The sequence below is a fragment of the Leptonotus elevatus genome, chromosome 19 (genome assembly GCF_054856555.1).
Source record: "Leptonotus elevatus isolate MCC_2025b chromosome 19, RoL_Lele_1.0, whole genome shotgun sequence".
Lineage (NCBI taxonomy): Eukaryota > Metazoa > Chordata > Actinopteri > Syngnathiformes > Syngnathidae > Leptonotus > Leptonotus elevatus.
The window spans coordinates 14,220,096-14,243,263 of record NC_141257.1 but is presented as its reverse complement, the minus strand read 5'-3'; the positions used below and the strand labels follow the sequence as shown (position 1 = coordinate 14,243,263).

The 23,168-nt window shown below is 39.2% G+C and overlaps 4 protein-coding genes across 4 annotated transcripts in view; 2 read left to right on the top strand and 2 right to left on the bottom strand.

The window, feature by feature from the left end:
* mcm3ap (minichromosome maintenance complex component 3 associated protein) overlaps positions 1-2,592 on the bottom strand; it is a 26,987-nt gene extending 24,395 nt beyond the window's left edge. The window contains exons 1-2 of the mRNA XM_086062900.1: positions 2,503-2,592; positions 813-2,364 (exon numbers count right to left, since the gene is read on the bottom strand). Coding sequence (XP_085919026.1) covers positions 813-2,295 — 1,483 coding nt within the window. The 5' untranslated portion in view covers positions 2,296-2,364; positions 2,503-2,592. The remainder of the gene's footprint in view (positions 1-812; positions 2,365-2,502) is intronic.
* A 253-nt stretch (positions 2,593-2,845) lies between these two features.
* On the top strand, positions 2,846-12,764 carry clk2a (CDC-like kinase 2a). The gene is made up of 13 exons (XM_086062696.1): positions 2,846-3,026; positions 3,842-4,047; positions 4,340-4,631; positions 6,120-6,210; positions 6,902-6,968; positions 7,122-7,238; positions 8,370-8,536; positions 8,634-8,728; positions 8,804-8,933; positions 9,100-9,182; positions 10,452-10,531; positions 10,603-10,693; positions 11,697-12,764. The coding sequence occupies exons 2-13, from the start codon at positions 3,842-3,844 to the stop codon at positions 11,883-11,885; spliced, it is 1,608 nt and encodes a 535-aa protein (XP_085918822.1). The 5' UTR covers positions 2,846-3,026; the 3' UTR covers positions 11,886-12,764.
* A 1,873-nt stretch (positions 12,765-14,637) lies between these two features.
* Positions 14,638-19,564, top strand: LOC147158087 (uncharacterized). Its single transcript, XM_086062698.1, has 4 exons — positions 14,638-14,782; positions 14,883-15,125; positions 17,383-17,470; positions 18,821-19,564. Exons 2-4 carry the CDS (start codon positions 14,908-14,910, stop codon positions 18,965-18,967), a joined length of 453 nt encoding a protein of 150 aa, XP_085918824.1. The 5' UTR covers positions 14,638-14,782; positions 14,883-14,907; the 3' UTR covers positions 18,968-19,564.
* On the bottom strand, positions 19,032-22,565 carry dnajc8 (DnaJ (Hsp40) homolog, subfamily C, member 8). The gene is made up of 9 exons (XM_086062697.1): positions 22,310-22,565; positions 21,817-21,918; positions 21,672-21,728; positions 21,312-21,378; positions 21,116-21,210; positions 20,698-20,769; positions 19,714-19,805; positions 19,565-19,640; positions 19,032-19,489 (listed from the first exon to the last, which is right to left on the bottom strand). Exons 1-9 carry the CDS (start codon positions 22,376-22,378, stop codon positions 19,370-19,372), a joined length of 750 nt encoding a protein of 249 aa, XP_085918823.1. The 5' UTR covers positions 22,379-22,565; the 3' UTR covers positions 19,032-19,369.
* Between the last annotated feature and the right edge of the window lie 603 nt (positions 22,566-23,168).

Genomic DNA, 23,168 nt, shown 5'->3' with positions numbered 1-23,168 from the left:
AGTGAAAATGAATATCGGCTCCAAATATCAGTTATCTGCCTCCTTGACTCTTAATAATTGTTATCGGCTCTGAAAAACAACAACATATTGGTCTAGCTCTAATTTGTTTATGTCCATCCATTTTTTCAATATACTTTTGTTCATAGTTCACAGTGATTATGAGCTCATTATAATTATCACTATAGAAAATATTGGTATAATCTGCAAAAAGAATGAATTTTAGTGCTTGCATGGCATATGTTAAATATGTCATTGATAAATAAATTTAAGTGTTTTAGCCCCAGCAAGGACCCCTGGGGGACACCACAACAAATATTACGTTTTTTTTAATTTATATATATATATATATATATATCCGTACTGCCCCATTTTGACATTGCACCCTATCATTGAGATGACTTTTTTTAACCACTGTCAACAACCACCCAAATTCCATATTTTTCAATTTTATTGACCAGGATTGAATGATTGTGTCGAAACCTTTTTTAAGATCACAAAAAAAAAAACACTGAGTAAGGTATGGAATGTAATAACTAGCTTTTCTTTTAGTTTAAGAACATTCAATAATTAACTGTGAAAATAATTGTAAAAAAATAGATAGATAAATAAATATATAAATATATAAATAAAATAATCAACAAACACTTCCATATTTCCTCCAATGCAAACAATACTAACAAACAATTAATTGATAAACTCATGTTACGTTCCTGTTAAAGTAGTCAAACTCACACAATCAAAAGATGCCAATTTTAGTTCATTTATCCAGGCACCCCTTTTCTGTGGCCTATTTGAGAAGTGTGAGATCTCACCTGATTGTTGAGCTTTTTCCAGTCCTTTGGGGCTCAGGGTTTGTACGGCAGATGTGGTCGCACTCGGGTGTTCGTGCAGTACATGGGGGTGTTCGCTCGTCAACTCCTCTTGCTGTGGTTTCACTTGCAAAGGTTCCTTTGGCTCTTGTCTAACTGGATTAGTTGCAGCTTTTCGCAGTCCAGTTAGTGCTCTGCTGAACAGCCCTGTAGGGGGACGAGTCCTCATCAGAGGCCTTTTTGGGGGCTGTCTCTGGGACACTGTTTCTGTTATTTCGTCCTCCTCTGCAATAGCTTCTGGCACAGCATTAGACACAGTTTCTGCAGGCTCTTCTTTACGTTTCAAACCTTTTCTAAATTGTGCAAATACATTTGTGTCACCTTCCTGGGTCATTTTATTGTCCAAAGTCGATTTATTGTCGCTGAAAGCGGAGGGTTGAACGATACCAGTTCCTCCGAAAAGTTGTGACGTCTGGGGTTGGAGGGTTTTAGTTGAAAAGCTAAAAGTGGATGGTGTTTTAGGTTGGGTGATGGGTATATTGATGTTGGAACTAGTGGGTGCAGCAGGCTGGGAAAAGGTGAACTGCAGAGCGCTGTTATTGACGGTTGTTAATGGGTTGTTTTGGACTGGAAGGGATGGAGCAGCAGCAGGTTGAGAGAAACTGAAGCCCAGAGACACAGACTTTGCCCCAGAGAAGCCAGTGATGGTGCTGCTACTACCAGCCGTGCTGGAACTTGTCTTTTCTGTGGTGCTGCCAAAAGGTAAGCTGGACAGTGGCATGGTTTGAGGGTGAGTGGGTTCAGGACTGCCACTATAGATGGGTTTGAAAAGAACTTCATTGGCTGGCTTGAAACTGAATCCAGATCCAAATCCTCTGCTCTGGGTCGGAGTAGCACCAAACACAATACTGGCTGCAGTAGTAGTTGGTGGTAGACCAAATACAGACTGTCCAAAACCTATCTGCTTAGGTGGCGCTAATGAAGCTGTAGAGCCAGAGACTGGTTGGATGTTTCCAAATCCTGTAGCCTGCTGTCCAAAGCTTGGGAGCTTTTGTCCAAAACCTGAAGACTGTTGTCCAAAACTTGTGTCCTGACCAAATGCGGACTGCTGTCCAAATGCAGGTGTCTGTCCAAAAGCTGAACTCTGGCTTGGTCCGGTAACAGATCCAAAAGCTGGTCCAGTACTGCTACCAAAAGCAGAGTTGCTTGCTCCCACCGTAGGCTGGCTAAAAGCTGGAGTGAGGTTTGGGAGCGGTGAGCTTTGTAATGATTGTTGCCCAAATGAAGGGCTCTGTCCAAACATGGTAGTGCCGGAAAGTTTTGAGGCTGATGGTAGACCAAAAGCTGACGCTTGAAAAATGTTGACATTCTGAGGCAAATTGCTGGGGGCTTGCTGTCCAAATGACTGGAACAAATTAGTGTTAGTGTTGCTCGTCGCTTGGAAACCTCCACCTTGTGGGCTTCCAAATGGGTTAGATGGATTCATGTCACGATCAGTAGTAGCCCAAATGTTCTAAAACTCCAGCCGTCTGAACGGCAAGATCACGCTTCGCTCCTGCCAAAGCCGACCAGAAAAAAAAGTTACGAATTCAGCTCACGTGTCACCGATACATACATTCAAGTAACATCGTAAATACCGAACGGATCATACACATGCAACTGTAGAATGATATGTAAAATAAAAACTACTCACAATGCTCCATTAATGTTTTAAATGTAATTTCCAAAATGGAGAAGGGGCTCCGCCACAAGTCTTTCGAACGTACAAAAACAAGGAGCACATCCTGTTCCGGTCCGAAGATGCATTCAAAGCTTCTTGGAAGTCGGAAATTACCGAATTGTAGTCGGCTTTGTGGAAAGGAATTGTTCGTGCTGACGAAAACCAAATCGTCCGGGCAGATTAAATACAATTTATTTTAATTGACGTTTTACGATGGGCGTCACCATTGCGTTACGTCATGTTTCAACATCTCGGTAAAGCGACGTTCCTCTTCTGCGAGTCGAATCCTGTTTTAGTATGTCTGCCTTCCAGATTTCCCAGTTTCACGGAAGGTAGCATTTTTCCACTAGTCGCAGCTAGAATTAGCTTGTGCACACCGAACATATTTGTTTGCAACGGAGCTTGGGATACCGAGCCAGTAAGAATATAAATGTGACAAGAACGCCAGCACCACGGACTTCTTGTGGGACAAGCGTACAGGGCTCGCTGCTAAAACGGTAGGCGTTGAACTCGAAGTGAAATGTGCGGTTAAATAACCACATCCAGTCCAAGTGGGTAGCACGAATGCTAACTGCTTAAGCATAGCTGCTAAGATGGCGGTCAAATTATTTACATTAGCAAATGCCGCTGTCTGATTTCGCATTAATACCTCCACTGCTTTACATATTCCTCCACCTTAGCGAAAATGTTTTTAATGTGACAGTCTAGTCTGTTTAATCAAATAAACGTATACATTATTTGCAATGTTTCTAACTGGAGTATCATAATATCGTCGCATGATCAACAGTGTACACGCCAAATTTTTGTTCCAACTCCTAATATTGGCCAGAGACGTATGTTTTGTTCTGTTTGTGTGGGTCGACTCGTTCGTGGGTGATCGTGAGAACATGCATTTTATTTAGGCTATTTATATGCTTTCTACAACGTGCATGGTGTCATTTAATGTTCGTCCACTTTTAGTCTTGCTAAAAATGTTGCCTCTACGTTGCAACTCAGACAAACTAAAGATACAAAAACAGGGGCCTCCAAGTACGGTCTTAGAGAGCACCAATCCAACCTGTTTTCCATGTTTCGCCTGATCAACTCATCAGTAAGCTCTGCAGAAGCTTGCTAAGGATTCTCATCAATTGATTCAGGTGTGTTGGAGGAGAGAGACATGGGAAAACAGCCTGCACAGGGGCCCTCAAGGACCGGACTTGGAGACCCCTGTACTAAAACCAATGATTATGTTTGCTTTTTTTTGTCACGAGAATTAGAAGGCGCAATGAGCCGTTCGCCTACCATCATTTTTGTCATTCCAAAAACCTTTCAGATGCCTCACACCAGACGGTTCACGTCCTCTGAGAGAGACAGTCGCAGCAGCTACAATAATCGTTACAGAGAGAAAGAAAATGATAGATGGCCCCGTCACCGACACAGAAGATCGCCGACATACTCTTCTAGCAGTGACAGAGACAGGGACCGGGACCGAAGGGGACGTGAACAGAGACATGATGCAAGTTATGCACGCTCAAGGAGGTATGTTTTTGTTTCACCTTTTTAGGTTTTATATGGATAATAACGCTGTATTCAAGACTACTAGCAAGTTTGAAGTGACCTACTTGGAGCTTACAATATAAGAATATTCCAGTCAGACGATCGCAATAAATAATTATGAGCTTTATTTGTGAAGATGAAAAAGCAGCAGTCTGGATTTAAAAAAAAAAACAGCAACACATTTTTGGCCTCTTTTTTCATATATAGTGATCCCACACTAATTGTGTCCCAGTTGTCACCAACCTTCAAAAAGTATTTCTGTGCCCTGATCCAGTCGGAGCTATGACAATCGCTCAGCAGAGCACCGGCCGTTTGACAGAAGATACTGCGAGGGATACAGACGATTGGATCCGAGCCGAGATCAAGATCGAGACCATGACAGAGAAAGGGAGCCGCACGCGGCAGCTGAAAGTTACTATCCGCGTGACTTCTCGCCAAGCATGTACGACTACCGCCGGGGCAGAGAAAAGGAACGGGAGCGGGATGATTCGTACCGACAAAAGGGCAGCAGGCGTAAGCACAAACGAAGGCGGCGTAGAACCAGGTCCTATAGCCCATCGTCCTCGGTGAGTACAGCCAGACCTGAGAGGGTCTTTTAACGCTCTCCACCCTGTTTTTTTTTTTTTCTTGCGCTCTGCTCTCTCTGCCTCTTTTCTTCTCTAACCATTTGTTCTTCACAGCCCCTGGACTTGGTAAGTAGTGCAATCTTTCAGATTTTTTTTTTTTTTTGCCAAAGCATTTTATTTTGTCTTCTCTTTATATAGGTGTGTCACTTTGGGAGAGCATTTTCATTTCATTGCAAACAGCCTTTACATATATTTTTTAAACTAATTTGCCCCCCAAAACGTATGAAAATGTTCTATTTTAAATATTGCCTTGGTCCCAAAAACATATTTATACTTTTTTATTATTATTTTTATTTATTTATGCTAGAGCGTACAGAAGGCTTTGATGCAGCCTCTGACCTGAAGAAGTCGCTTAAAGCAATGGTAGTTGTTACAAGAAACGGCCAGCAGGTGGACGCACTGTATAAGAGATCAACCAGGGCCATGTTGCAACAAGCTCTTTTTGCCAATGTTTTCAACAGGTTTGTGAATAATGATGAAACATAGTTATATTCTAATGCTAATTGCTGCAAAACGGAAACGGATACAAATATAAAAAAAAATATTGATGAAAGAAGTGACTCTAATCTTTCTTTTGGTAGGTTCCATGTATTTATAGCAATAGAACATAATAGTCTGTGGGCTTTGCAAAATCAGTCAAAATCTAGTAAAACAACCGGGAGCGAAGGGGGTTGCTTCAGTGAAAATGGCTGGGAGTAAATGAGTTAATAATGAGCATGTAAATTTAGTTTTTTTTTTTATATATATATAACATTTGTGGTATTTCCTCAGCTTTTGTCTTTGGGTCAAGTGCAATGTAGCGTATCAAGTTGCATTTAATGCCTGTTGGGCAAAAAGTGAAAATGTTCCACCAAAAATGCAAATGCTTTATTCAGATTCAATGATGTCTGAACATATTGACATTTAAGATGTATTTTTGTAAAAATGCATCTTTGTATCACCACACGTCTATCCAGCAATGTCGATTTCAAAAGAGCAGATCGTAACTGTCCTGCTCGCTCCCATTTGGTCCCCTCCTTACTATTTACCATCTTATGAAAGCTGACAAGTCAAGCTAACAAGCTCTGATTTGAATGTTTTCTTATTTGGTCTTTGCGTTGAATGAATGGATAGATGTGCCAGTTGCTTACTTGTTTTTAAGCAGCTGTGGTTTAAAGGTAGAGTTGGGGGAGGGGGGGGGAAGCAGAGGACATCATGTGATCTTTGACTTGTTCCCTTGCACTATATCCCTATCGTTATATATTTTCTTCACGTGGTGTCATGCGCGAATCGCCCCATGACCACCAAACCCACCGACAACTACATCAACGCCCTCCTTCGCCCTCCTCGTCTGCCTGTGCCGCCTGACGCCACGGCTGCCCCTGAATACCCCCATGTTCCCCTTGGTTGTGTCGTGTCCTGCTGATGGCGGTTTGGGTGTGAAAACAGCGGAGCAACAGCCGGACGCGGGCACTGAGTGTGAGGGACGACGAGGAAGGGCACCTGATCTGTCGGAGTGGGGACGTCCTGCAAGAGAGATGTACTCACTGCCACTACTCTATCGTAACCCTTCTCCATATGAGTATGAAAGCATAGAGCATTTAAACGGGAGTGCCTGATGATGATGATGCCTTGCTAGAAAGCTCTTTTTTGCTCTAGCTGAATTAGGGTGGATTGCAAGAACGAAGATTCTGTGAGCGACTTTAGCTACGTTCTGCGTTTTTGTTTTGTTTTTTCCCCTTTTTTTTCTTATTGGAATTAAGCTGTGGAGCATTTTCTTAAAAAAATTGAATCTCACTTGCAATTGTTTCTCTGGCGCATTGCAAAAGCTAGCTAGTTTTTCTTTATTAAATTATATTAGTTACATTGCGACATTTACAACCAGCTCACATACACATATACACTTACACATTGAATTTTTAAAACATGTTGAGTTTATTTTTCCAATTCAAGAAGGGGGTTGGATGTGCCCACTTTTTGATGGCTGCAAATGAGTCATCAAAGGAAAGGGGCACTTCACAAATCCCTCCTTTTTATCCTTCATGTATCATAGTGTTAATTTTTATCGCTTATTGTATTTAAAGCCTGCCCGATTGAATAGGCAGCCCTGTGTCAACAGGATAGGTTCTAGGATGCGTTCGCCCCCCGCAGATCCATTGGTCTAATTCTCCTGTTCTCTCTTCCCCCGCTGTTGTTCCCTTTTCCCCTCTTCTCTTTGTGCTATGCTGCAGATGAGATTGTCAGCACTTTGGGTGAAGGCACCTTTGGGAGGGTGATGCAGTGCATAGACCATCGCAGGTGTGTGCCACTTAAAACATCACGCTACCAACATACTGCTAATTGTGTGGGTGTTAGAGGCTCATTTCACTTCACATTATTTTCCCAGTGAACATAAGTTATGCAGGTTGTATATTTTTATAATTTGGCTGAATATTTTTTTGTTTGTTCAAGGGGAGCATCCAATGTTGCTTTGAAAATTATCAAGAATGTGGAGAAGTACAAAGAAGCAGCTCGCCTCGAGATCAACGTGCTTGAAAAGATCAACGAGAAGGATCCCGAAAACAAATTGTAAGTTTTGGCTGGGTAAGAAAAGCCTGGCAGGCCACCAGGCTTATAAAACACTGGGGGAAGCCCTGCATCCAAACATTGTTAGAAGAAAGCTTGAATCCAATAAATATGATTGGATGTGTGTTTTTTTATGTAGCGAGGACAGGGGTCTGCTCTTTAGTCTCTCCCCTGTGGCTGTCTAAAATTTTTAAAATAGATTTATTTTTTAAATAATATTTTTTTTTAGCTAAAATATTCTTTATGTGAATTAATGATTTAGATTAAAAAAAATATAATAATAATTAAATGTTCAAAATGTCGGAGTCCAAATTTTTAAGTTGTCAGAAAAGAGACAAAAGATAGATGAAAACGTTTTTTAAATTACCTAAAATAGTTGTAAAGTGACCATAAAATGTCCAAAAAGGGAGAGGAAAAGCAGAAAAATACCATGAAATTGCCGAAAATTACAGAGAATTGAATACAAATTATAAAAAAAACCTGAGAAGAAAATGTTCAAAACGTAACCATAATATGTCCAAAAACTAAAGAAGGCAGAAAATTAACATAAAATGTCTTTGGAATTACCAAAAAGTCAGAAAATTGTGTTTGTTTTTTAATGCAGAAAATAAAATATAAAATGTCCAAAAAAAGAAGAAATGTACACATAATGGCAAAAAAGAAAAAAGTCAGAAGTTATTTTTATTATTATTTTTTAAAAAAAGGGGGGGGGGGGTACTTTTATAAAGTAACTATAAATGTCCAAAAACAAAAGAAGAAATCCTGAAAATTACCATTGAATGTCCACAAAATTGCCAAAAATGTCAGAAATTTGACAGAAAGGCAGAAAATTCTATAAGTAGACGAAATAAGTAAACGAATGTCTACGTATTGAATGCTGCATATTTTTCTGTTCTGTTGCAGCTCTCGTTAGCGCTCATTAGCTCTTGGGCCCCTCAGGACTTGAGACATGAGTTTCCTTCTTCACAATCTTCAAATGTTTTGCAGCTCCACACACATCTTTTGTTATTCATTTGGCCTAAAATGGTTCTCTGGACAGGAAAGGTTGCTGACCCCTGAACTAGGATATAAGTATGGTGTTATAATCCTACAGATGTCACCAATTGAAGTCTTTCTATGCTGTTTATCTTGCAGCCTGTGCGTGCAGATGTACGACTGGTTTGATTACCACGGTCATATGTGCATCTCCTTTGAGCTGCTTGCTCTCAGCACCTTCGATTTCCTCAAAGAAAACAACTACCTTCCCTACTCCATTGGTCAAGTCCGACACATGGCCTACCAAGTCTGTCTCGCTGTGAAATGTAAGTTCAAACGAAAAGAAAAAGGACAAACGACGAGATTTTCAACATTTATTTTCATTAGGGCCAAATACAACATATGTCTTGTCCTGCTTCACAGTTCTCCATGACAATAAGTTGACTCACACAGACCTGAAGCCTGAAAACATCTTATTTGTCAACTCGGATTTTACCATGTCCTACAATGTGGAGAAGGTAAGACATAGTAGATGAAGCTTCTTTTTTTTTTGCAAAACATTAAAAACGCTGATTTTTTTTTCCCTATGGCAGAAACGAGAAGAAAGGACGGTTAAGAGCACAGCCGTACGTGTGGTGGACTTTGGCAGCGCCACTTTCGACCACGAGCATCACAGCACTATTGTGTCCACCAGGCATTACCGAGCCCCTGAGGTCATTTTAGGTGAGGGTGACTCACTGATATTCATTCATTTCAGTGTTAGTTTCATTGCTGTCCAGATATCCAGGAGGGACTTTGGGTTGATGATGAGTAAAGGCTTTTGTCTCAGCTGTTAAATATGTGTACACTTGGTCACGTGTTTGTATTTACTCTGTATTTTGTTGGTTAGAAATGGGCTGGAGCCATCCTTGCGACGTGTGGAGCATTGGCTGTATCCTGTTTGAGTACTACCTGGGCTTCACCTTGTTTCAGGTACTCTACTACAACATGTCTCTTAGCAATACATTATGAAGAGCACATTAGGTGTTATTCAGCATAATATAAAGGTAGCTATCTAATAAAAAGGTAGCTTTGGGTCATCTTTGACAAATATGATAAAAGTGGTCACATAACCAAATACTTGCGAGTTTGTTTGGCAACAACATTCTTAATAAAAAAAATATATGTATCACTAGTTAAATCTAGCCTGTGTCACTTTCAAGAAATTATTTACTCACCATGGATTGATGCCGAACATGCACAAATTGTGTGCCTGGTAGGTGAGTCTTTAAACACCAAAACCAAGCACAGCTTACTTAAGCCATATATTGTACTAAAGGAGCGAGGTCAGAGACATGTATAACACGCGTAACTTTTAATTTCTGGGCAGGGTTTTATTTATTTATTGTCACAGTTCAGTGGTGTGATGGCATCATTAACACGAAAGAAGCAAAACACATCTGTGGTGTTCATTCTCTAGACACTTACTGGGCTTAAGTTTCACAAGATTCACTCCCCTCCAATAGTATTTGGGGGGGAATCCTTCATTATTGCCTTGGACAGACATTAAATATCAAAATATTAGTGAGAGACAATATCAGCAGTTCGGCTTTTATTTGTTGGTATTTATACAGTTCCTTGTGAAAGTATTGGTCTCTTAAACTTTCTGACCTTTTGCCACATTTCAGGCTTCAAAACATGAAGATTTATTTATTTATTTTGTGAAGAATCACCACCAAGTGGGACACAATTATGAAGTGGAATGAAATTTATATAATGTAAAGTTTTTTTTTAAACAAATAACTGAAAAGTAGGGCGTGTGAAATTATTCACCCCCTTTTCTCTAAGTGCAGATATAGAGACATAGCTCTGCTGCAAATAGGGATAATTTGTATGTATTTATAAACATTTATAATTCCCTATAGATGCCTCAAGATGGTGGCAAAGCGGTACTAAAGAAGCTCCTTTGAATGGCAACAAAGTTATACAAATGAAACTCCTAACACACTTCTGCATAGTTCCTGAGCACCAAGACAGCGCCAAAGCAATACTTTTATTTTAGACAAGGGTTTGGCTTGAACACAGTCAATAGGTGAATTTTTCAGGGAATAACAGAAAGAAATTTGCGACTAAAAAGTTGTGGGAACACTATATAGCTAAACTTTAGGACACCGACTACAAGAGTGAGAGCAGTAAGTTGCTGTCGGGCATCCAGCACATGAATATTTGAGTTCATTTGAATCTTTTTTTTTTTTTTATTAGACTCATGACAACAGGGAGCATTTGGCCATGATGGAGAGAATCCTTGGACCTGTGCCATCCAGAATGATCCGCAAGACGAGGTGAGAATAACGTGACACGTCAGTCCGAGTGCTTGTCATTCACATTTTACAATGCGGACCATCTTTTACAGGAAGCAGAAGTATTTCTATCGAGGCCGTCTCGACTGGGACGAGAGCTCCTCAGCAGGGAAATACGTCCGAGAAAACTGCAAACCTCTGAGGGTGAGAGCAGTGGCTGGCAAGAGGGGGAAAATAATGCATAGACGCTAATGTACAATGTCGTATTAGGGTCGTGTATAAATATATTTTTCTTTAAGGGCGGGGGCAATATTGCGAGAACCCCCCGCCACTTTATAGTCGCAAATATGCGACTTTCTAAAGTGGCAAATTTGCGAGAAAAAAGTGTAAACAACTAATAATTTAAACTTCTGAATTTGCAAATTTGCCACTTTATAAAGTGGCAAATTTGCGTGTTTATAAAGTGGCAAATTTGCGATAAAGAACTTGTAAATTTGCCACTTTATAAAGTGATTAATTTGTGACTTAGTAAAGTGGCGAATTGCGATTAAAAAAACTACTGAATTTGCAACTTTATAACGTGGCAAATTTGCCACTTTATAAAGTCGCAAATTTGTGACAAAAAAACTTGTAAATTTGCGACTATAAAGCGGCAAATTTGTGACTATAAATTGGCAAATTTGCGAGTTTATAGTGACAAATTTGTGACTTTATAAAGTGGCAAAATTGCGACTTAACTCATTCAATCCCAGCCATTTTCATTGGAGCAATCCCCTTCAATACTAGCCGTTTTACTGGATTTTGACTGATCTTGCAAGGCCCACAGAATATTATCTATTTCTATCCTTTTCCGTTCCTTAGTTATCAGCGTTAGAATATAGCCCAGTTTTGTCAAAATTCCAATTCCTGAGAAAAAAAACGTAGAAAAATAGCTTTTTGTAGAACAAACATTTCAAGCACAAATCAACTTTAACACTACTATTTTTTCTTTTGTGACAGCTCAAATATCTAAATAATGTTTTAGTGCAATAAAACAACGTTCCAAAAAGTGCTTTTGATTACAAAATAACAGTTTATTGCACATAAAAATAAACAATTGGCTGGTCTGACTGCAGCTCTGCCGTAGCATCTAGTCATCCAGGGATCGACGTGACCGGCAAAACGAGCCGTTAACCCCGCAGATCATCGTTTGTTTGTCTTCTTCCAGCGCTATTTGCTGTCAGAGGCGGAAGAGCACCACCAGTTGTTTGACCTCATCGAAAGCATGTTAGAGTACGAGCCGTCCAAGAGGCTGCTTCTTGCCGACTCCCTCAAGCACCCGTTCTTTGACTTTGGGGGGAGTGGCGAGGCAGCGGGCAGTAAGAGCTGGGAAGCCAACCGGGACATCAGCCGGTGATCCCAAAGTCTGGCCCAGCAGTATTTTGTACACGGAGCAGGTGAACTCATGAAAGCACCGGCACCTTTCCTGCTACTTCAGTTTCCACCTCTCCAGCCAAAGCGAGGTGTGTTCAGATCTCCATAAGAGGACAACTGTGACAAACGGACTCTATGCAGCTCACGTCTTCCTCCTGACATAAACTTCCTTCCATGTTTTTTTTTATGACTTTCTCGAGGAAATTGGCGCCTTTATGAAATGGAGAAGAAATGTCTTCCTCTTGTGGAGGGTAATAAGACGAGAGGGGGAAAAAATTCTTCCCGTTATGAAATTTCCCCAAATGATGCAAGTGTTTGAGCACTTGTACCAATTGGTATTTTCCTTGTATGTTTTAAGCATAAATAGATCCTCTTGGCCATGAAACGTCCTTTATTGTTCACCAATAAGACACACTCCACCCTCGCTATCATCTTATTGGTTGTTAGCTCCATCACACACGAGAAGTTTAGGACTTCCTATTTTGTTTGTACATGTATGCATTGTTTTCTACGTGAATGTGCGTGAGCCGGCTATGACACATTTATATAAATGTCCTACGCTGCAGAGTTGCATCATACTTGAGGAAACGAAAAGTATAAATTGCCTTTTCCCCAGGTGTGACATTATTACACCTGTGGTATTCCCCACTGAAGCTAAGCACACGTCCCGTGGGATGGCCAGATGTGCTGCACATGTTTGATATTTATTTTTGTGTGTTTTTGGGGGTGGGATTAAAATAGGTCCTTGTTCTCACCTCCCATATATACATATGGGTTTTTTTTTGTATGACATTAAAGCTTATGAAACTGTATATATGTATGATGCTGTAGAATTAAAGTGAAAGTCCTTTCCAATGGTAAACTGCTGTTGGGAATTTGTGTGAGGACTTCGTGTTATATGTTCACAAAACGCACGGGAGGCTTCGTTATGTCTCTTACTTGCTTTTATTCTAGCCAATTGAACAAACACTTCTCAGCATGAACATTACACTCTCCATTTCCAATCTGGTGCACAGGCGTCACTTAGTGGGCACGTGTGCCATTACACTGAGCATCAGTACAGTTGGTATCCTATTTTGTGAGTAAATGTAAGTCTAGATTCCCACAAGCATTACTTTAACAGAACAAATACACGCAATTTAGTATTATTTTTAAACGACACGGTTAATGTTTGCTGCCTTTTTATATCAGAGGACGTTTGGGACTCATGTTAAACATCAGAACCTGGTCCTCCACAGCAACAGCCTGACTCGGAAAAAAAGTACTTAACTTTCAGTTGTACATGATTAAAAATATTATGAACAGATGTAATTCCTCCCTATTGTCCTAAAATTTAAATAAACGTATGGGCTCCTGATGCTGAAGTGAGAAAGTTGAGACATACGAATTTTGGAAATTAAGATTTGTTGCTAAGACGCAAAGATGGTTGACGGGTGTTTTAAATAGCCATCTAATCACAGCTGTCTTAAAAGCTACAGGTAGCTAAAATTAGCTTTAATTCAGCCTTTTTCTTTATGATTTATGTGTGTTTCTTGTTAAAACATTTCCTGCCCACTGCACTGACCTGACTTTTGAAGCCGCGAGGCCGCAATATTGCTTTTCCCAAGAAACGTTTCTCGGCATTATTTATGTTTTAAATTTGTTAAACATAAACGAGAAGTTCAGACATTTTACAACTTGCCTTAAATACATGTATAAATTATATGCTTAATGATGTTTACAGGAGGATTTTTTATTATTAAATAATTATAATTTATTATATTATAACTGTAATTCAACAAAAGATGCTTCTGCCAAATCTAATATTGGGCTCTAGGGAACTGAGCGATAAAAGAGGGTCTTCAAAGCAGCACGTACCGTCCACAGCACACCCCGTCACAAACCTCCCAATCCCACCCCTCTACGAGCGGTATATGCTCGCGAGATGGGAGGGGCAAGATGGCTGCTCTGTCACTTCAACGGCTTGCACGGGCGTGTATGGGCTATAAGATGTTCGGAATTTCAAAGAGTAATAATGCTCTGAAATTGTTTAACATACACACAACCCTGTTACTAAACCTATTTTGCCATCTGGGGGAAGAGAAAGGACACAGCAGAAATGAAATCATCAAGCTATTTATATTCATTGCTCTTTTTTGCAGCTCACCTCTTTATTTTCCTTGTGCAGTCACAAGCGACCACAAGAACTATTTTGTTGAACTTGTAACGACTTGCTTTACAGATTAGTCACGTTATTTAACATCTCTTTCCTTTTGCCCCAGTTGCATATATAAGGACTACTGTGGTCAGCACGTGAAGTTCCAATTTACAACCCACGGGAGATTGCTTTGGACAGGTGTGGCTCTACCAAGTAGCTTTACCATCTGCTTGCTCATTCTATGCCAGCCCTGCGTTGCATTTATGTCACCCACTTTTTTAAGTATGTGGGGGGTGGGGGGGTGTTCTGCCATAAATATTTATTTAATTGTTTAGTTTTATATTGATGTTTAATACGACTTTAGATAGAGTAAGAAAACAAAAGCCAAGCATTCGACGAATTTGAAGGTATGAAATTGTCCATAATATCTTGTTAAGATTAACAATAAAGTTTCCAGGGATTTTAGGCCAATGTCTCGAGACTGTTGCCTTATATGGTCATTTCCGCAGCAAACAATTCTTGGTTTCATTGTCTTGCTGTTTAATTGGATGAGCAGGAAATACGTCTTCTGCTAATCCACTTTAAGAAGCACTGAGACCATTGGTCAAATCCTTCAAAGGAGACTCACATACACTAACACACACGTTGGAATACTTGAAGCGAATAGATCAATGGGCAAGGTTCAGTTCAGCCGTAACACACGTTGAATGTGGTCTGTGAGGAGATAGCGATACCACTTATAGGTGTGTTAATCTAATTAGAAAACTTTTATTGCTATCTAGGTAGCCTGCAGAACATTCATGTTACTCTAATGATTTTCCTCTTTTACCATTTTCTTTTCAGGAGAAATAGTGACAAAGTTTTGAAAATGGATTCCATCTTGTCACTGGGTGCCCCCCTCAAGCAATTCACCAGCACGTGCGTGCCTGGAAAAAGCAGCCCGCCCACAAACGGGGCCAAGGGCCGGCGAAGCAGCTTCACACGCCGGAGGAGCATCAGCAGGCGGAGAAGTCTGCCCTGCGGAGGCCAGAAAGTTCCAGACTCGCACTGGCTCAGAGTGTACCAGGCTGAACTGAAGAGAGAGAGGTAAAGTGGGACAGTTGTTGACACTTTACTAGTCATCAGCTGTAAATGGGGCCATTGTGATTTGGGTGCATTATTGTGCTTTATATACGCGAATAAGGATATCCATCACTGGGGAAGTTCAATTTTAAAACTCTGATAAGTCAAGTGGGTCTCTTACACCAAGTACTGTTGACCAACATTAGGCCTTGGTGTTTATTAAAACAGAAAAAGTTTTATATTCCTAAAAAACTTTATTTAGTATTATTGGAAGCCACTGTAACAATATGCAGTTTAAATAACACTTAAACAAAAACAAGTTAAAAAAACTAATTAAATTAATTATATGAAAAATATGTTATATATATATAAACTAATTAAATAAAAAATGTATTGCACATAAGTTAAAACTTGTACTTCCAGTAAAAAATATATATATTACATTAAAACCAAATCTCTTAGTTAAGCCCAATGGAACTGTACTTAAAATGTGTACTGTGCTTAATGTAAGAATAAAAAAATATATATTGTACTAGATTTAAAAAAAACTGTATGCATATACAGTAGTAGCCAAATATTTGTTTTAATGTATTTTTAAATATCTACTGTACTTGAAGTGCAAAAATAAAATAAAAAATAAATAATATTGTACTAGATAAAAAAATTGTGAATGCACACAAGTTTCATTCTAATATATTTAATTGTATTACATATTTTAAATAAATTGTATCTGAATTTTGCTTTTATTTTATTTGAATTTTTATTTTGAACAAGTATAAAATAATAATAAAATGAAATAATTATATACTTTTTTAATTCACTGAGGATAAGCGGTTCTAATCGTGGATTTTTTTTTTGTGTACCACTAGTGTCCCCACGTACCACATAGGACAATCACTTTGATAAAAATATTTATAAATCATTCTTTTGTCGATTTAAAAAAATACGTTTTTTTTGTGTTTGAATAAACTTCATTAAAAAATACACTTCAAAATTAAAATCATAATATTACGAAGATAAGTAGCTACACTCTAAAAAGGGAATTGGTGGCCAATTTAGTTGAATTGCTTCAAGTAGTAATTCAATTAATTACATTTAATGACCTCATAATTAATTAAACTTAATATATTAACGTAATTCAATTGTGCATTCCACTTGAAGCAATCCAATTAAGTTGGTCAACAATTCTCTTTTGAAGAGTGTATTTTTCAGATACAATTATGTTTTGTTGTGAGATTTCAGTGTGTACTTTTGTAGTTATTAGCTAGATTTAAAAAAAAAAAAATACAAATTTTATGAGAATGAAATATAATTTTCTGATGGTCTTTTCAACAAATATCAAAATATGGAATGCTATCTTGAAAACACATTTCCCCCCTCAAATATGCAACTTTATTCTTAACTTTAGCGCAACTTTTATTGCATTACAATGTGTAATGTTCACCAACCAAAATTAATGAGTTTCCTTCTTGGACAAAATGTTTTTTCCCCCTAGACTGGGAAACTTTCCTCAGCCCAATTAATTGCCCTTTTCTCTTATTAGAATCTGACATCTAATTCTGTGGCATCATAGTTTTTTTTGTCCCCGTCTCACCTTTAAATTCCCTTGCAAGTCTTTTTTTTTTTCCTGAGAAGCAATAATTGAGACCCTATCACATAATGGACGCCATTAGTGAAACACCTTGAAATCATTTCTATGAATACATAATAATGTAATGTAAAATAATAATAGACTTGGCTGATCTAACCCGCTATGCTTGGGGGTATGTTCCAGATCCCACCCAAAATAGAGAACGTATAAATAAATAATAATAATAATAAAGTAAATAAATGTTTCACCTATCCCACAAACTTTAAACACATTCATACTTATTCAAACACAAAGTATGCAACAGCAACAATACTCTGTAGCTCAACATGGTATCATACCGAAAATCCCACTTACAATATACCATAAAAAACAAATTTCAAAAACCATTTAAAAATCTATGAAATTGTGGGTCACAACTCACTAACAATGAACCATGTGGCATTACCTGCTCTTATAGTCCCAACCCGTAGGAGGCGGCATACTTGGATGGTCTCATTGGATTGAGCTGATGTTGTTGCTATGACGTGTTAACTAATCACATGCAGGTTTCTGCTGGCTTTAGGCTATTTATACGTGTGACTCCGCAAAAACATTTGGCCAGACAGTCTTGGCTTAATGAGGATTTTGCTCACATGAATAATCCGCTTTGCCACGTGCTGTACCTAAGGCTGCTGTTTGTTTGTCCCAAAGGAAACGACAGCAGGCCGTGCTGGCCAAGAAGAACGCTGAGCGGTGCGTCAGGAAAACTCACTTCAGGAGTCATCACTGCCTGCCAAGGGTGCGTGGGTATTATTTAATCCTAAAAATATACATACATTATTTAAAAAAAGAAACGGAAAAGGGATTAAAGGATGTTTATAACCTTGCTCTGGAAGCTGAATTCTCGCGGTATTTGTGACTTCACAAACTCCCGAGAATGTTTATTTCCACCGATCCACCACCAATCACAGAGCGACATTTGTGTTTGGGGGGTGGAATATGCAGCTGTGATGAAACCAGGAAGCGGCGACACCAGACAAACTTACCTAATATTGACAAATGGACGCTGCAATTAATTATGTTCTTACAGATTTACTCACCGTTTCCGTAATGAATGTTGAACAACGGCGCTTCGTGCATTTTTAGCTGGTATAGATGTTCGTGCCCCCCCCCCCCCCCCGAAAACGAGACCGAAGACGTCATTTTCATCCGTTGCTATGATTGGTCAAAACAAACGTGTACAAGATGCCGCATCGTCCAATCAGCTCTGCGTATTGTACAGAATCTCCCGCCTTTCCCGAGCAAAACATTGCCAGGTTAGGATGTTCTACTTTCAGGGGACATTTTTAGGTTTAACTAGTTTAAATACATGTCAACGCTTCAATTAAAACTTTAATATTTGACTTGGTGTCCTCTAACCAGGAGCTGAACAGTAACATTCATGTTTGATCCTTGAAGATTTTCAAAAAAATCTATTTCAATGCATTTCTATGACACAAGTCAACCACAAAATTGTCTTTACAGTTCTATGAAGCCCACTAGCCTCAACACGATATTGTGATTAATATATATTTTTTTATCATTAATAATATTAATATTAGTGGAATATGAGTTAAACAGCAATGTAAACCCATTTGTATCCATCATACATTTTGAAAATGATATTACAGTTCAGGTCTCAGGTAACAACCAATTGAAAAGCAAGTGGCAAAATGGCCGCTCCCCTGAGAGTGGGTAGGTTGACTTCCATTTTAGGAAAATACATCTCCATTATGTGCATTAAGACATCACATATAAGTCAACAGCTAATTGTGAAAAAGTACTGAAAGTTGGATATGCATTCAAAAAGTTTAATGGTCAAATCAAATTAGTCTGTAAAGGTTATGCTTTTCAGGTTCATCCTATAATTTCACCCATAAGATTAATACGAACTTCTTATGAATAGTGTATGTAAACCCAGAATTATAAATAAATAAAAACTTCTCTACCAATGCCCAAACGCAAATTTTTCTTCTGCTGTTTGGTGGATTAGATGATTCAAGTTTGAAGAAACAAGACTCACTGTAGATTACTTTCAATATGACAATTCATTTAACCACGAGGATCCATATTTCAATTCTTTATTGTTAATCTTTCCTTCTACCTGCAGCAAACAAGCACCGCCAGAAAAGCAGCAGCCAAAAAGGAGAAATCTCTCTTTGGGGCTTTCCAGGGCCTCAGTCTGGATGGCGTGATGGGAGGCGTGAATGCATCTGCTGCTACTGCAGCAAGGGGAGATCAGTGCAGTGTCATGTAAACCGCTGACAGACCCTTTTACTGACAAGCGACGAGTCGTCAAAGAAGAGGACTAAACGTTGCACTTCTCTGGCTTAATGTCATTTATTTAAACACAAATGGCAAAATAACCGCAGCAAGATGACATGAAATGCAGCATTGTAAAGTAGCTGCCCAAGTGGACATATACAGTGATAGACGCCACAAAAAGGAGCATGGCTTCTTAAGACCAATTTTTATTTTATGTATAAAAAAAGAAAGTCACCAACCATTGTGTTTCTGTAGATATGAATGATGCACTATTTACTTACATGATTCAACAAAGTGTGAATGAGGGAGGGGTGGGATGAGACTGTCAGGCATATAAAGGAGGGATGCACAGTATGGAAAAGAGATTTTAAGTTAATGAAGTCCCATTTTTACATCATTCCCTCTGCTCCATCTTTACTTTGGGGGGTTTGAGGAAGGACCTGTTCTTTTTCTCCTTGCTCTTGCCCTTAGCCTGGAACGTCCTCCAACTGTCTACACGGCCATCTCTTGTTTCCTGTGGAGTGTTTTTGACACCATAAACAGCATGCTTAAAAAAAAGAAGTCACTAATCAATAAACAGTCAAATTACCTCAAAGTTTTTCTGCCATTCTCTGTCTCGCTTTGCTTTCTCTGCTACTTCAATTTCTTCCTCTCGTGCTCTTTTCCTGCAGAAGAAAAAAGGTTGTAAAGATTCTGATCCCCCCCCCTTTTTTTTGCAACACCGACTAAAGTACTAACCTTTCATGCATGTCCTTCGCTTCTCTTTCCTTCCTCTTGATGGCAAGCTCAGCAAACAGTTTCATGGTCTGCTTATACACTGCTTGCTTGAACTGGTAGAGGAAAGAATAAATGACTTGGATCAGGGGTCAGCAATCTTTACCGTTAAAAGAGCCATTTTAGGCCAAATAAATAACAAAATATTTGTCTGGAGCCGCAAAATATTTGAAGGTTCTCATGAAGGAAACAGTGCGTTAGTCTAATGTACTGAGGTCCCAAGAGCTAATTAGAGCTGCACCATAACAGAAAAATATGCAGCATCCAATACATAGAGCATAGGTGTCAAACTCCAATCCTGGAGGACCGCAGTCCTGCAGGGTTTGGATGTTTCCGTTCTCCAACACAGCTGATATATGATCAGCTCATCAGCAAGCTCTGCATGAGCCTGCTAACGATCCTGCTGATTGGAATCAGCTTGTGTTGGAAGAGGGGAAACCTCCAAAACTTGCAGGACTGTGGCACTTGAGGACCGGAGTTTGACACTTATGACAGAGATTCATTTTCTTTTACCTTACGTCTTCTGTTTTTGGATTATTTTTTGGGGGTACAATTTCAGACATTTTAATCTGCCTTTCTGTCACATTTCTGACATTTTGGGCAATTCCGGAGACATTTAATGGTGATTTTTCTGGTTATTTTTTTGAACACTTGTATTTACTTATTTATATATATATATATATATATATATGTGTGTTTGTGTGTGTGCGTGCGTCATGCGCATCTTTTTCAGCGCGAGAGTCACTTTGGGGACGCATTACGTCCACACAGCAGAGAGACTGAGGTGGCAATTAATAGGTAATATGAACGTCTACAAAAAAAAAAAAAATCAGATTTCACCACAAAAAACAAAACAAAAAACTGAATTAAGCATCAAGCCCTGCAGTGTGAACGTAGCCTTAGACAGATGGTTATTTAAACATGGGCAAGTTGACAGTTGGCACTTACAACTTCAGGGTCATCCTCTTCCACTATCTGGGATTTCCCTTCTTTCTTTAACTGTTTCTTTTTCTCTTTTACCTGTAGTGGGCATAGAATAACAACCATTAGGTCACGGTCAGGTTCACCCACTTACTCGAGTAGTTGATGGAATAATTGATTCAAAAAGTTGGTGACAGCCCTAATTGTAATAGATTAACTTATTGCGTTTCTTAAAAAGTATATGGAGAGGACCTCGGAGAAAGAAATTGCATAACACAATACTGATTAAAAGAACAAAAAAATAAAAATGCTTTTTCAAAATTGGCCCACCATGTAAAAACACTGCAAAAAAGAAGACATATATAAACAATGACTAAAATCCCACAAGTTTTTACATTAAACTTTCCTGACACAGTTGAGGTTAATATTGGGGACATGCACTCACCATGTGCTCTATATATTCCATTCCCGCCTGAACTACATCTAATGCCCTCTTCTTCTGGTCTTGGTCCTGAAGGAGTTTGTATGCCTTGTCTACAGCTAGAATTAACACAAAATAAAATAAACCTATAAAGTTATAGTAACTGACATCAGGGTCTGTAACAAAATAACACTATCAGATACGTGCAACATAAATGTACCTTCAAATGCTTGCTGTGCTCTTTCTACATCATCCTGGTTTTTGTCTGGATGGACCAGAATGGATAACTGGTGTGATAAAGGGAGTCTTGGTTAGAAAAATGGACACTACAACAGTGGTGGGCAAACTCGGTCCTCAAGGGCCGGCGTCCTGCAGGTTTTGGAGGTTTCCCTGCTGCAACGCAGCTGATTCCAATCAACAGGATCGTTACCAAGCTTATGCAGAGCTTGCTAATGAGCTGATCATATATCAGCTGTGTTGGAGAAGGGAAACATCCAAGACCTGCAGGACTCCGGCCCTCGAGGACCGAATGTGCCCACCCCTGCACTACAACCATGAAACCAAACAAATAACTTCTTACCGCTCTGAATCTTTTCTTTAAGTCAATATCTGTTGCATCTGGATCAATTTGCAGTACCTAAACATGCAATTTGACATTTATGGATCGGAAAAACACAATTTGTTAAGGATGCAAAGAGAAAACACGACATTTCAGTAATGTTTACCTCGAAGGGGTTCAGATTAAAGTAAGACGAGCCAGGCCTGAGCAGTCGCTCAATCTGCTGCTTGGACGTTAACACAGAGTCTCTTTTCTCGATCTGTTTCACCTGTAGTAACATTGAAACACGTGTTTACATTACACCAGAGTGTAAGTCTGACTATAAAAACCCAATACAAACTATAAAATGCGTTTGCCCCAATATATCCATTATTGTTGTCAACGCAGAGCGAGTAGTCATCGATCAGACGTGACAAAACAAGGTTGCTCTGCACCATTTCAATGAATGAGCACGAACCAGTGCACAGTCATGATTTGTGAATTTAGAATACTATAACGAAAGCCTACTCCATCGTTAGCAATGTTTAGCTTGTCGCTAGCTGTGGACTCATGCATGCGAGAGGCCCCGCGGGGCTACAACCATAAACAGAACAGCTCCACATGCTTCATGTTATTAAGCGAACGACAATTTAAACGATAGCAACTCGATTCTACTATACCTCCGAGTAAAAGTTTTGAAATAAATCATCGGACACAGCCTGCGAAGACTCGCCACTGCTCGCCGCCATCTTGGCTCAGATTTACGCTGGACGTAAGAGCGTCACGTGATCACGTCGTCCACGCCCCATGTGCGCCATATTGAGCGTTCTATCGCGGCTCGTGTTTACATAACATTCAGTACCGGAAAAAAAAAAGGAGAGCAAGGGGGTGTACTACTTTAAGTAGACTCTACTGAAATTTAATTATTACATACAACATATTCTACTATATGAGAAGAGCTCTGTTGCGAGGTAGCACCGTAGCACACATACAGATAAGTGGCTGCAGTATAGTACCACCTGCTGGTCAGGAAACAAACTTGTATTTCTGCAGCAGTTACTGACATAAAATAAATTTAAAAAACTAAGTCTGTGTACTTTACTACTGCTACGTAAGCAGAAATTAGTGGTAGACCGTATCGTGTTCCAAATTTTGTACATACTTGACATAAGGAACGGGACTGTCATAAAAACCAAGGGCCCCATGTAGTTTTGTAGGTGTGACACTGTGTGTGTGTGTGTGTGTGTGTGTGTGTTTGTGAGAGAGACTGTGTGTGCAAGAACAAGCAAACTGACGTTTTTACAAAGGTAACAATACCAAGCTGATCTATTTTATTTTAGTAAAGTCAATAAGTAAAAACTACACAATACAGACATGAGCTACTTAAAGGCATACTTGTTGACTCAAGACTCAGAGCCATTTTTGGAAATAAGAAGATATATTGTCTATAATTAATATAAGGACTTCTATATTTGTAACGTACAATTAATACCTTTAAAAACTCATTCTGCCACTTGCTGTCGACTTAAGATGACATCA